Genomic DNA, 15,325 nt, shown 5'->3' with positions numbered 1-15,325 from the left:
CGTGGCACTTCGGCCTCTATTACTTTCTTCATGGCCCTTGACTATTTGTTGACTTGTTTGCTGCAAATCTTCACCATGAGAACAGAGGCACCTTGTCTATCTTGTTGGTCAGACCTCTCTAGCCCCTCATCACCAATGACCAAGGGTCAATAGTAAAAGAAAAAGCGTGTGGAAGGGTGTACCCCACAATGTTAATAGTCATGCTCACTACGCAGAGGATTTGAAGTAACTTGAATTGATTTCTTTTCCTTTTTGTCTATCTGTATTTCCTAATTTTTCTGCTGACATCATGTATTATGTATGTAATTTGAATGGTTAGCCAGGCTTAAGGAAGTGGCTGTAAAGCTTCTAGGCAATTGCAGGGAGAAGGCATTTATCTGCACGCTCCGTGCTCTGCAGTTGGTATTGAATCAATGTTTTCTGAGTCCACTGAAACCTTTATTTTAGGGAAGGTATTTCCCCAAAGTTCTGTTGCCCACATGAGTCCTTGTGTGGGAGGGAAGTCTGTGTGACAGGCGCCAAGGTGCAGAGGTGGAGAGCTGTGTCTCCCAGATTTCTGACCTTCATCCGCAGTGGTGTGCTTTTCTCTGACAATCACAGGCTTATTTTGCTCCAGGGAAAATCCATTATAAACAGCAGCACATGGGGCACTGGGGTGTGATGTGCTTTGGTACACACTGCTTTTTTTTTTTTTTTTTTTTTTTCCCCAAAGAGAATGTTGGAATCGTTGGTTCCGCACGTAACAGTGAGTGAATGGTCTGCCTGCCTTCTTCCAGAAAAAGCATAGACAATATAGTTTATCCTTTCTAAGTCACCTGGCTTGAACAGTACCTTGACCAATAGCAATTCTTTCTACTAATAGCTTTATATACTGGAAATTTAATAAGTATAGTAATTATATCTTAAAACAGGAGACTGACTTGTGTGTGTGTTTCCCATTAGTTCAAGTCTGACCTGATGAATTGTATGTCATTTATTTCAGTGTTAGCACTTCGTGGGGCTAGTAAATACTTGAATGGTCCGGTATCTCAACTAAAGCAGGTTTTCCCTAGCTGTGCCACTAGGCGGTTAAGGTTTTACCTCATTTGTGGAGTCTGTCATCTGGGTTTTAACTTGAATGTTACTTCCTGGAAACCTGTGCAAATTTGGGGGAGAGAGGAATCCAAGATTATAAAACTTGATGACTGAATTAGAAACAGAAAGAAGCTATTCCCTCAGACAAGAAAATCATGTGGCTTTTTTTTTTCACGTGGATTTCCATCATTTTCACATTCAGTAGAAGATTTGGGTATTATCAGAGCCCTAAAACATTTTGTGCATTTCACATCCATGTAGCTTAAGTCAGGCTGACTGACATTCTTTCTCGATTTAGGTAAAGGCAGCTAAGGATGAGTGGTGAAAACTTGTTTTATTATTTATATTACCAATGCCAGGCAGTTCATGGGTGGGGGGGGGGAATCATTTTCAGCCCTCTGCAAGAGCAGTCCTGCAAGACATGTGCCGAGCAGGAGTGACTTATGTTCAGAATCCCCTAATGGCATGGAGCAGCAATCCAGATTGCTTCTAGAACAGTGCCCAAATGTACAATTGGTTGGAGCTTCTTTCCGTCTGGAAACAGGCACTGCTTAAAGAAGAAAGCCGTGCCCAACATAATCATCCCAGGATCCTTGGGATTAGATGAGCAAAGACAACTCTGAAGAGAGGTTGACTTGCTCTAGTGGTTGGAAGGCAGCCCCCAGGGAAAGCAAAGCAGTAGTGTGTATAAACGGGGCTTGGTGTGAGGCGCCGGAGGAGTGGGCTGGATCCCAGGGACACCGAGCACCAGAAGGATGCCGCCTGCTTGGCTAAAAGACCCAGCAGTAGGGCCAGCTATTGTGAAGCCCCTCCGCCAGATGAACAGGGACCCTTCTCTGGTCACAATAGCCATTCACGCTGAGCCGCCTCATTAAATATTCAGCCTGTGCTTCCGGCAGCTCATTAGGGCCGCAATGAGCAGTGACGTGGATGCTGGAAAGCCGAGGGCCAGCCAGCATCGGTAGGCAGAGGCTGAGTGAGCTGCTGATGGCTATTCTGTTCACTGCCTGTCCTATGATGACCAGTGTTTGCTCCCTGCTTTGCCTGAAGTACAGGTAAAATAAAACCGAGAACAGGCAGGTGACACCTGAGCACTTCAGGTTCTCGTCTCCAGTGTTGTCTGGCAAGGGCCTCGGATTTGGAGGGCTTGCCCCCTTCAAGCCCCCTGACCCCCTTCAGGAGCTGTCTGCAGGCTTCGGGGGCCTCTGCTGAGCACCAACAATGTGGTGCTATTGTGTACTTGGGCTGTTTGATGACTGCGTGTGGGAGGGTGCGAGGTGTGGTTTTGAACTTGGTGCGGGACGTTTAGAATACCAAATTACTCCTCCTCTGTAACAGGTCAGGTTTAGAAAGAGTGTGGGGTGATCTTAACGGTTTGTGCAGCAAGTTTTGCTCCGTTTATGCCAAGTTTTCGTGTATTTGAGCGCTTCACGACTAAGCTCTTCCCTTTTTGACGATCAGGATAGGTATGGTACAATAAAAAATAAATATTCTTCAGCGCTTGGGGATTCGTCCAATAGACTGAATGTTGTCCTTCTTAAATCTTGTTACTGTTCCACGGGTTTGCGCTCAGTGCTGTGTGGTATTTAAAGCTGGTAAAATCTGTGAAAGAAGAATTGAAAAATGAACTCGAAGTGTATTTCTCTGGTCTCACTGTTTGCATGTTTTTCTCTCTCCTACACAGAAAATGTTTTCAGACAGCTCATTTCTATGTGGAAGATAGCAGTTCACCTCGGGTGGTCCCCAATGAAAGTATCCCTATTATTCCTATCCCGGGTAAGTACGACACACTCGTATTTCCAATGGGCTAATTGTTTTTCTCTTTTGTTTGTACTTTTGTGTGACAGCCATGACAAAATATTATTTTCATAGCCTTTGAAAGCTTGCCCTGTCTACGAGATCCTTAACTAAGGGTGATTTAATGAAATTTTTGCTCCTTTATGTATCTGCAATGTGAGGAAGTCCTCTTTGAGAGGAGCAAATAACTATGAGTTAGTTAATACAGGATAGACTCACATGCAGGGAGGGGAAGTAACAGTAGACAAAAGGGAAAGCATAGATATTTGCAATCCACTTGGACTGAGTTTCATTTGGATAGGCAATTTGCTCAAAAATTGTTTTTAAAATCCCAATTTGTGATACATTTTTCTCGAGTTTTCTCCTGAGATTCCTTACTCTGAAAATACTTAGTGTTGGAAGTTTTGCTTCTTAGGATTTTGTGTGGAAGTCTAGGCATACCCTCTTGGTCCAAGGCATATTTCATTGGTCCTCAGGTAAAGGGATGAAATACTTCGTTAGTGTTAGGAGTAGGGGCTGGTGGAATGTACTGTGGTAAATCCTAGCAAATGCAGTAAATATTTAGAAGTTCAGCAGCGGTTAGTTGTAGTAGTTGGGATGTGGGAATTGAAGATGGCTCCCACCATGTTTATTTGGCATCCCTTCCCTTTTTTTGCCAAATTTGAACTTTCGTCCTCTGGGTTTCTTTACGTACTCTATCTTTAGCTATCTTTAGCAAATGTCTATCTTTAGCTATCTCCAACATCTACTCTCCTGGCATTTTTTTTTTTTTTAATAAACAGAGGCACTGCTTTTACTATAGCGCTGTGTCCCACACACCTGCAGCTCCCCTCATTCTCCAAAAAGGTCTTCACCATCTAATATACCATGTACTGTACTTGTGAGTTTGTTGTCTCTTCCTTCTACAATGAGAGCTTCATAAAGCCGAGTGGATGTCTCCTTAGTGCTAGAATACTACCTGGCACAAAGTAAGCATTCTTTAATTCTCTGCATAAATGAATTAATACCAGCAAACATTTCTTAAAGTTTTTCAAAGGCTGTATCTGTTGAAGCTCAAAGGTACAGTAATTCTCTTAGTGCCACGGAATGCTTCTGTTGTTTAAAAATCTTCACTAGGTGCAGTTACAGTTGAGGATTTAATTGGATCTTTACGTGTCTGTATGTGTTAAGTCATTAGGTATTGCTGGAATTTGCCATGTTTTCTCCATTCTGGTCAGCTTCTCTCACTAACGCTTGTTACACAGAAATAAGAAGGGTAGCGGAAAAGTCCTCTGGTTAAGTTCCTACTGGACCATTTCATGGCTGCAAAACAATTCCCAGACAGATAAGATAGGTTTTGTGTTATTCTCTGTTCTTCTTCACTGACCCTTACTCACCCTTGAGTCTTGGTGGAGGAAACTGCACTCTTGCCCTTGAGGGGAGAGGAAGCAGATAGGAATCCTCAGTCTCCCACTTGCATGGAAGGAGTAGTTTTTGCTGAATCTATAGGATTTGTGCACTAGCGTGTGTATGATCATTTCCCTCTTGCGTCCCCTAGAATATGTGTTCACGTCTGGAAAATGACTCAGCGTCTCTATCTCTGCTTGAATTGAGTCCCTGACAAACACAGCTGTTGGTATCTGTGCAGGTGAAATCCATTCTAAAAGATTAAGTGATGACATACTTCTTGGGCTGTCTTTCAATTTTGATTTTCTTTTCCCCCTGGTCAGGGAATCAGAAAACCTAGGATCTCGCCCTTGCTTCCGCCATGAATACTTTGGTCAATGCCTTGACCTCTCTGAGCCTTAGTTCCTAGAATCTGTAAAGTGAACAGGGTGCCTAATCTACCTGCACTTGAGGTAGTGTTAAAAACCACATGCTATATGTAAGAGCATTTTGGAAACTATAAGCCAGAAATGTCAGTTGTTGAAGCGTTCCTTCCCAAATCATGGTATTGTTCATCTGGGCAGCCGTGGAGAGCAAGCATTTGCCTGGTACCCAGGTTAAGATTGTCCCCAAACACTGAACCACATTCACTGGGTGTAGCCTACCACACCTTGCTCTTTGCCTTGGAATTGAGGATTTTCATTTCACTAGAATCCTCGGACAATGCCATCGATTGTGCCTGCCTTACCACACCTCTGGGTAGGTATTTCAGACCACAAAGGCTTTGAGTGTTTTTTGCTCCATTTCCCAGCTAACTGTTTAATCACCAAGGTAAATAATACAGTAGGCCTCCCCACCCGACCCCCTCTTTCCACGAGGCATATGTTCCACCAGCCCAAGTGGATGCCTGGAACTACAGATCTTATCAAACCCTATGTATATTGCTTTCTCCTATATGTACATACCTGTGAGAAAGTTTAATTCATAAATCAGGCACAGTAAGAGATTCACAATAATTACTAAAAATAGAACAATTATAACAATATATTATAATAAAAGTTATGTTGGTCTCTCTATAAAAATATCTCACTGTTCTTGTGATGGTTTGAGATTATAAAATACCTGCATAGTGAGGTGAATGATGTAGGAATTGTGTGGTAGCATTCGGCTGCTACTGTCCATCTGACCATATATCAGAAGGAGGGTCACCCGTGTCAGGACCACAGTTGACTGCAGGTAACTAAAACCCCCAGATGAAGGGGTTACTGTACTCACATCCCAAAAGCATTTCTTTTAAATGTGCGTTTTTTCTAATTCCTACTCCCTGGTAGTATAAGCACATGGAAAGAAAATTGCTTCAAATTCTCCACCGACTGAGAAATCCATGGTGTTTATTTGGAACACATCTGTAAGAATGAAGTAATTTAGATTCCACAGTGCAGCATGATGGTAAAGGACCTGGAGAAACCAAAAGTGAGGCCACTCTTTCTCTGCTTTCACAGACAGCACACCTTCATGGGGGGCATGCCAAGACAAACCAATTCAGTTCACCCTTAGCTGGGAAAGAGCTACTCTACAAGACCCTTCTTTAAAGATTTTTCCATTTAATCACATTCTTTCCTTTTTCTGAAACAAAATCCCCACTGACCTGTTTAATAGTCACATTTGTAAAGTATTTTATAATTTATGATGCACTTTAACAACCCACTGTTCTCTTTATTCTTATGGTTTCTTCGGTTATTAGCATCCAACTATGTCACGAATAAGAAATTCAATATAAGAAAAACACAACCTTTAATAAATTTGTGTTATTTTCACTCTAGTAAAGCTTTCAACACAACTTTTCGTTAGTGGAGACCTCCTTGGGATTCTTCTGAACGTTTTACCCGAGGAATTATCTCACTATTCTTATTTCCAAAAATAAAAGGATATTTACAGGGCTCATATGGATTGCTTGTTCTGCCCTGCTAGACCTCAGTTATATTTTATCCTTATTCAAAACCTAATAACAGGACTACTGGGCCTCCGTTATATCAACTTTTATCACTTGAACTACTTATTTCCTATAACTGATGGTTTAAAAAACGACATTTCCAGACAACCACTATAGTAAACTGAACCATTATACTGATTAAAAAATGTATGTGGGCAACAGGGTAAGATCGAAAATTCAGGCACCAAACTGTTATAAAATAGAGCTTTCTGGGTCATTGCTAGACTATGTAATAAGCCCTGTTCCTAGATCTTCCTTCACATTTACTTTTGTTTTCAGAAAACCTTATCATGCAATATGCATTGAGCATTTACTGACTACATGGTTTATTTTCTCTACAATCCTGTAGAGATAGGTGGGGTCGATGTCCTCTTCTTACAGCTGCAGAAACTGAGGCTCAGAGACTCTATTAATTCAACCAAGGTGATGTAAAGGGTGGAGCTAGCACTGGAATTCTGTGTGGCTTCGAAGCACAGATGATTCGAAATGGCTCTGCCACCCTTGGCATGCTATTCTGACAGTTCTGGTATATCTCAAGACTTGAAGCTCCTCATCGCTTGGATATTAATTCATTAAATCAAAGCATTTCAAATACATGTGAAGATCTCCTTTAGTTTTTTTCTGAGTTCTTGGTGATGATCTTCTTCTACCAGCACTGACCCTTTGCCTCTCCGCTGAATTCTTTTACAGTCCTCTGCATAGTTTAATTATTCTTTTGTTCAAGTTTCTTCCATATCAAAAACTTACCTCTGCTTTTGTTCCCTAGTCCTTTTTATTCTTTTAAATTCTAAGAAAAAGACTCTCCACCTACCTATACTTCCATTCCCTGTGCAAAAATAGGCCTGTGTGATTTAAATGACTTAGGGAGAAATTTATAAATGCGTAGAGCTTTTGCATGATTCTGCTGTGGTTAAAGTTCTTACAAAGCTCTGATTTTAAATCCCAAAGCATAAGTGGAATCAGTAAGTTACACTCACTTTTTAAAAAGTATTATAAGATAGGCAAATGGTTAAGGAGAGCTTTGCTAATCACTAGTCCCTTAGAGATAGCCATTTATAGAATTTTTGAGGAATTCTGAGTTATTAACTTTACTAAATAGGCAAATGGATAAGGAGAGCTTTGCTAATCACTTGCCCCTTAGAGATAACCATTTATGGAATTTTTGAGGAATTCTAAATTATTAACTTTACTAACTGAATTGAAAATTAGGAGTTTAGAATCTTCAGTATGTTCTCCTGATTTAACATAGCAAAGACAGTCTTATCAGAATGAACTTTTTTTTTTTCCTGATCTCACCTATATTAGGGAAAATGTGGAAATGCTAGAGGCTGTGAATATGGTGGCTAGGGTTGGTTAGCCACATTAGAAAGAACTCTTCTAACGCAACAGGATTTATCCAGCATGAAAGAAATTAAAGAAGTGCTTTTAAAATTAGGTTCCAATCACTATAAAAGTGACATCACTTCTTTCATCAAGAAAATATGGAATTATAGTGCCTGTTCCATATATGCGAACAGTGGTTAGTTGGTTGGTTGATTTTCCAGGTAAGCTGAAATCTGTCTTGTGCAGGAGAATGAAAGGGGCTTTGACTCTTAATATTTTTCACTAAAAGTTTTTCAAAACCCTGGTTATGGGTTCTCCACTGTTATCTGGGAGGCTAAAGCATAATTGAATGCAGTAACTTAACAGTCAGTCCCCTCATAATGCTTTCTAAGTAATACTTCTACAACATTTTTAAGATACTGAAGTGATCACACAGTTCCTTTAAGATCCATATTATTCTTAACATCTGCAAGTACTTTTAAAAATCTAGAGTTTCCAATTTGGAGATACTCATTTTAAAGGACAAGCTTCAATAATATTTACATTGCAGTTACTAAAGCATTATGTACATATGTTATCTACAGACTATTTTCATTGCATTATAGTATTCTCTAAGACTTTGGTTAAATTACAGCTTTTTAAAATGAAAACTTAGCTCACGAAATTAACCTGATTATAGAGTATGTTGTAAGGGCTTTTCTAAATGTGCATATTATCAGGGACAAATGTCCTTAGAAATGCTTTTTTGTGGAAATTAGAGAATCTAACTTGCTAATAAGAGTGTTACAAAACAAATTGTTGCTGCTAACCAGTAGCTTGGAAATCCAGAAATGATTCATGCCTTTCCAGCAGTTAAAATACATCTTAATAATTTGAAGGTCACTGGCTTCAGCAGGGTGCCAGCATATAAAGGGGTTTTAAACTGCATGTTTAAAACCCTTGGGATTAAACCAACCTTGTTGGCATATTTTATTTATACAGAGATTATCTCCAAAGGAGATTCATTGGTCTTTTGACTATAATGAAGCCTTTTCTTTATTGACTTCATTGTGTCATAAATGAAAAGAGATTTCTTTTATGGCAGGAAATAAAATGTTCCAATCTCTACAACACTCCTTGCATCCAAAGAGTCTGGTTTAAACAAAAATCTATTTGTCGTGCCCTAACTTGGAAACTAGAAGCTCAATAATGTTCTTTTAATTCATTGTTTGCTTTATCATCCTAAGTGGACACAGAGGTATTACCAAGTGCAGAGAGAGGCCTGAACTTGGCCTCTGGGAGCTGAGCAGGTAGACAAGAAAGAACGGAGTTCCTGAAATCCAGGTCTGTCCACTGGAGGGGTGGTAAACAGACCAGGTGTGGGACTTGGGGGAGCAGGGCTCAGGTCTGAGCAGGAGAGATTTGACTCGGGGTACTGTGCTGAGGCCTTATAGGTTCCCCCTGCCATTAGTCAGAATTGGTTGGGATTTGGCATAGTTTGTGGGAACTGCTACTGGTTAAGTGCACTTCACAAAGATTGGTGGTAGAGTGGGCGACTTAAGGCCCTCAGGAATGGTAATGGTACCCCGCTGGTATGGATGTTTTCTTAAATGGACTTTAAGCAAATCAACCCCAGCACTAAGTATCTTGGCAGGAAGGTAAACCCTACAACACTTTTTTTTTTTTTTTTAACCTGGCATCATCAGGGTGACCAGGATACCAGTGTGAAGTTTCCATGTTGACTGAAGCTTATTGGCTTAAGGCCAGCGTGTATCACTTCATTCCCTTTAAGTCAGAAAGTTTCTTTAAGAAGCATTATTGTGGTTTTCTGCCCTTTCTAACCATGTATGTTCAATTTAAGGTCTAGAGAGAGGTTAAATAAGGTGGAAGACAAGAGGCTTTGGGGTCACCCTGGCTCCACCACTTGACAAGGATGGTGGACCTTAGTCAAGCTCTTTGGTCTCTTTTAGCCAGTCTCCCCATGTAAAAAATGGGTAATCACAACCCCAAATCATATGGCCACACATGTAAAGCAGTTGGCACCATACAATAAATCCTAGTTATCAAGCATTTTCTAAATGCCAAGAGCTTTTATAAGTACTTAGGTCATCTGTTTACTTTCCATAACTCTCTATGAAAAGTTATCACTTCCATTTTACAGATGAGAAGAGGACATCACAGAGAGGTGAAGTCATACCACCAGACCATACGGCTCTAGCTTTTCCACTTACACTACTGCCCCTAAGTGCCTGGTATATAGGACACTTTCTGCCATTGGTAACTGATATGAATGACAACTAGACAATTTTACTGAGTGAGAGGCTGAAGACTCTGCCATGGAGCTGCATAACGAGCTGAGCCCTCTGCAGCACCTCCCTATGGTTGATATTCAAGAACAGCTTCGGCTGCTGACTTTTTCTTTCTAATATCAAAAAAGACAAGAAAGTGAACTTTTTCCCTTTTTGTTTATCTGTTCCTCCTGAAGAGGAAGGGAAAGCAAAGTGAGCACATGCGAGTAGGTCAGAACCATAGACTGATATAGGGGTGATTTCCCTCCACCGGCTCCAAATTACAACAGACAGAGACAGTGTATTACTGAGCGTCAATAATCTTGAGCTCTTTTTTTACCTCCATGGAATCCATCATCTTTGGTACTTTCTTCTTAGTAAATGTTGCCCCTCTCAGAATGCGCCTCTGAGTACCTACAAACCAGAGACTAATTTCAGACTTCATCAGAAGTAGTACAGAAGGATGTTTTGTTGTGGATTGCCAAAAATAAAAGGCCTCTTTTATATGTGAAGTTTAATTCCAATTACCAAAGGCTGAAATCTTGGAACCAAGTGTCAATAATTATATCAAATAACAGTCTCACTCTTAAGGTGCTGATTCTCAACTGACTATACCAAACATCTTATAGTGCGGTGATTTCATGATAACAGCAGGACTCTCATTGTTACCTAATTTAAATCTTGGGTATCTGAAAATTCTATAACTAAAAATATTGGCACAAAATTAAAAAGGAACATTGTATCCAGGATACTCTGTTTAATTAACCCGAGACACTCTGTAATTCCTTATTCTTCCTGGAAATTGTGCCTGGAGAATGAAGACAAATCGTGTCCCACAGTGTGGAGGAGCACAAGCTTCGTGTTCAGTACACCACGATTCAGATCTCAGCTCTGCTTGCTGAGTTATTGGTCACTTTGGACATGTTGCCTCCATTACCTTGTGTGTAATGTGAGGAGAACAATGTCCCCTTCACCTAGTTCTGGTGAAGCTAAATGTAGGGAAACCATTAAGCATAGTCTCTGGTGACCAGTAAAGGCTTAATAAATGGTATTCTCTTTGATTCTACTGACTATCTCTTGAGACCGTTTCATTATATCATAACCATCTCCCATCTAACCTGTAGTTAGTGAAAACCTTTTCCCATTTTTTCGAGCTCATATTTCTTTCCTTCATCAACACTACATCAGTAACGTTTATTCTCACCTGAGTCATCAAATCCATCCTTTTTATGACACTTGGAGTCTTCACCATGTAATTACACCCTGTTTTTGCTCACTCTTGCTGAAGTCCATTGCTTCTCCAACACAAATGTGCCATGGGCAGAGACCATCTCCTTAATGTCTGGTTGAGTCCTGGGTGCTCAATAAATGCCACATCCAGTGGTTTCCTATTCACTGTGCCCCAGACCACAGCCATTCTCTCTTGACCCTGGGTCTGTGGCCAGCTCCTGTCGTATTCCAGCCTTCAGTTCATCTTTCTGAGCTTATTTTCTCAACTGTGAGATGAGTAAGAAAATAGTACCTATCTCTCAGGGTTATGGGGAGGATTAAAGTACATGTTAATCCATCTAAAGGGCATAGAAAGTGCCTGGTCTGTGGTTAGTGCTACTAATGGTCTCTGTATTCATTAATGAAACATATATGTAGATGAAATAACATCTTTCAGATGGTTGTCCTCTAACACCACAGGGTCTTTCCAGATAAAAACTGAGAGGATCAGGTCTACAATGCTGTCCTAATTGCTTGGCCTTCTGCTAGTTACAGTAATTTTATAATTATCTGGCTCATGTTGAGAGAAATTTAATAGAAAAACTATAAAGAGGATAACTATTAGGACTTCTAATTAGTCATAGCCTTATATTCATCTTAATATTGAGAAAAAAAGATATGTTACCTTTCAGCTTTATTTATCTTAATTGAAAGACAATGTGTTTTCTGGGTAGCTGGTGGTGGTCAGTACCGTGTGTGTGTGTGTGTGTGTGTGTGTGTGTGTGTGTGCACGCGTGTGTCTGCATCTGCGTGTCTGCCCGTCTGGTAGTTTTATGACGTTACTGGTGGTGCCTGGAAACCCAGAGGGGTGTGGTTAGACTTCCTTGGATAAAGAAGCTAATTGGAGAGACTAGTGAGTCATATATTTCCATGATTATCATACTGAGCTTTGCTGGATTTTTTCTGCAAGGGGATAGCAGGCAGACTGATTTCTGGGCATGTATGGCATTAGCTTGGATATTATACTTGAGTGCTTGGCAGGAAAATATAAAAATATAAAAATATAAATATAAATTGTTACCCTGAAAACATTTTTTTAATGACTTGAGGTGGGCTTTGACTGTTAAAATGCCGTGTTTTTTGCCTTTCTTGATTTTTGACTTTGCAGAGTAAAATACCTTTAAAGCTGACATGTTTTCTTACTTTGAACTAGAGTCTGTGTACACCATAAATTTATTGGAATTCTAAAATCCTAAGTTATCATGGGATAAATGTTGCCCTCGGCCTATTGTGCTATTAATGATGTCCCCCTTGCAAACAGTGTTGTCTTTGGTTTCTAAGAAAGTTGGAAGGAAACGCTGCAGTCTGTATACTAGAATTTACAGGGGTAGGTTGTGTCCCATCTCACTCATTTTGCCTCTTGTCCAAAGATGAGTTTCTTTGGGTTAATCTTTCCAAGATTCCAATTTTGTACATATTAACCCTTATCTCAACTTCAAATCATTTCTTTGCCACTTGATCTTTATTGTAGAATTTGCTTACTTCTAAACATTTTAAGTGAAGTTGATCAGATAATTTTGGAAATTTTTCTTGAACTGTGCATTCTGCTCAATATTCTGGGGAAACGTTTTGGCTTCCGCTTACTTTGTTAATGCTGGTTACATCATTATGGGAGCTATAGATTTCTTGGGCGTGCAAAATGATTGCATATTCATGAACATCTTCAATCCTGAAATATTTGTAAATAACTTGGCAATTTTTTTCATAAGGTGGCCTATTAAAATGATTAGGTCTTTAATTGTTCACACAGAAAGAATTTGTACTTACGGAGCACCACCTATTTGATAAGCAACATTTCTGTGCTAAGCAATTTGGATTATGAACATATAAGTCACCTTCCTTAAACAAAATATAAGAGATGCTATTTTCCGCTTAAGAATGATTCAAGTTTGAAAATGTCAATAGATGCAAAAAGCCACCCTAGAGCTTTGCTCTCTCGAAAGAAAGTAGAGAAGGAATGACATAGTCAATGTTAACTGTCACCAGATGAAGAGAAATCAGATTGTCAGGCCTGGATCTATAACATTCTTGCCAAAGTAGGACCTCATTTACACATACAGATCTTCATACCCTTTGCTAAGAAAAGCATCTGTGGCAGTTTAGATGTTTGTGCGTTTGCCAAAGATCTTTCACTCTGAATAAAGTAAATGTCATGTCTGTTGTTTATCTCAAATTCAGCAGAGTATTTTTAAAAGGAAATATTTGCGGGGGAGGGTCGAGGGAAAGAGGTTGGGGAGCTCCAGTTAGTGGGGTGTGGCAGTTTTATGGCCAGTACTCAAGTATCAGACTAGATCTGGATAAATCAGCTTAAAACATACTTTGGGCTCATGAACTGAAAATGTCCTTTTGAAGTGACAACACTACAATAAATTGGAATGTGGAGTATTCCCGAATCTATACCTAGTCTGTCAACACCCAAAAAAATCCAGTTAATTCAGTCAAACTGATTATTTGGCATCATGTAGACACAGCTGTCTTGAACTAAAATTTTGAACACTTAAACATAGATGGCATTGTACCCAAAGCCAGCTGGTACAATGGCATCTATCTGTAATTGTGTATAAAGAGTGCTTAGATTTCAGAGACTGGAAATAGAATTTAATAGCACCAAGTTTAAGCTGGACCCCACTGAAGAGCAATTTTTAAAAAACCTTAGGTTGTGATAAAATTTCTTGACAAATAGGTGCCGTTAGTAAGGCTCAGACTTTCAGTTAAGAGTATAATGTGGTAATTTAACTGTGTAAATTGCCTTGAAGATTTAAAAAAAAGCATAATTCCCTACATACTTAAAAAAGAAAAACCCTGTATTTAACCCAGCTTCTAGACATTCAAAATCATACTAAGACAGAAATGTAAAATAGAAAGAAAGAAAGAAAAAGAAAGAAAGAAAGAAAGAAAGAAAGAAAGAAAGAAAGAAAGAAAGAAAGAAAGAAAGAAAGAAATGTAAAATACATCCTGAAACTTTTCTTGAGGACATCTACTTCAGGTGATAAAATTATATCACTCTTCACAAAAACCAAATGTTTGTCTTTAATAAACCAGTGTGACTTGTTTTATCAAAGTCTATTCTGTGTGACTCTGAATATCATTTTATTCCCACAGATGACATGGAAGCCATTCCTGTCAAACAGTTTGTTAAACACATTGGTGAGCTCTATTCTAATAACCAGCATGGGTTCTCCGAGGATTTTGAGGTATGTTTCAAAACTGGAAATTTCTAGAAGCCTCTTATTTTAGAAGGATTTTTATAAACTTGAAATGAATTCATTCAAGCATAGCAAAACAATACTGAGAAAAGTGGAGATTGTTTGTTTTTTTTTCTTTACACTTAGAATTCAGACAGGCATTCTTTTCTCCCAAAAGACTAGGTAAGAAGGAGTTGTTGGTTGCCTATGTCCTGAGCATATGCTTCTACAAAAGAACAGACTTAGTGGTGGGAAAGAGGCAAGTCCTCAAGTTGTCTTCATCGTCATCCTATAACTGGGACAATGGTCCTCATGCCAAGGGGTAGGGCTCGTATTTCTGGGCTTCCCGAGGTGTAGAGGAGACAGCAGATTTGCAGTCTGAGGAGCTGGCTCCACGAGAGGCAGTGTGCTTCCTCGTCCTTGGACCAGTCACTTCCTCTCTGATTGCCCAGTTTCCTCATTTTTAGAAATGATGCTAATGTCACTGACATCCCAAAGTTGGGAAAAGTGGATGATGAACGTCTTTGAGAGTGCCAGGTTAACTGTGAAGCCCCTGGAAAGGTTGGTGGTGGTTTTCATGATTATTAATCCTTGGAGAGAAGGATTTGGGTTAACAGAGCCTTGTGATTTTAAGAACTGTTGTGTAGGGAACAAGGTAGAGCGCGGCGCGCACCGCCCTGCCAGCTCTGGGTTCTGTGCCAGTTCAGCAGTGACAGGGTGTCAATGAGGAGCTATTAAACAGACTGCCCTTTTCTTCACTGAGGCGCTTAACTAAGGCACATCTCTGGCAGCAAGAGTTGTGCCGAGGAGGCCAAGTTTTCATGGCAGCTCAGCTGTCTTCTAGCTTTGTGGGTGAGTCGGTTTCTTTCTGTCTCATTCTTCCTTTAAAATGGAAATGATGATGATGGTGATGCTAAACTGGCCACCTCTTTTCACAAAACTGGTTTCGGGGATTAAACGATGTCATGGGAAGACAGCACACTGAGAAACACAGGACCCAAAGCCCCTGTCTCTGTGCAAATTCATAGTCCCCAAAGGCCATCATAAAGGCA

The 15,325-nt window shown here is 40.0% G+C and overlaps 1 protein-coding gene across 5 annotated transcripts in view; it reads left to right on the top strand.

The window, feature by feature from the left end:
- PTPRG (protein tyrosine phosphatase receptor type G) overlaps positions 1-15,325 on the top strand; it is a 703,723-nt gene that overhangs the window by 645,698 nt on the left and 42,700 nt on the right. For all 5 annotated transcript variants that reach the window (XM_038565974.1, XM_038565976.1, XM_038565973.1 and 2 more), the window contains 2 exons: positions 2,759-2,850; positions 14,191-14,282. In XM_038565974.1, coding sequence (XP_038421902.1) covers positions 2,759-2,850; positions 14,191-14,282 — 184 coding nt within the window. The remainder of the gene's footprint in view (positions 1-2,758; positions 2,851-14,190; positions 14,283-15,325) is intronic.

The sequence above is a fragment of the Canis lupus genome, chromosome 20 (genome assembly GCF_011100685.1).
Source record: "Canis lupus familiaris isolate Mischka breed German Shepherd chromosome 20, alternate assembly UU_Cfam_GSD_1.0, whole genome shotgun sequence".
NCBI classification, from domain to species: Eukaryota; Metazoa; Chordata; class Mammalia; order Carnivora; family Canidae; genus Canis; species Canis lupus.
Note: the sequence above shows the minus strand (reverse complement) of the source record. Positions and strands in the feature narration are given on the sequence as shown.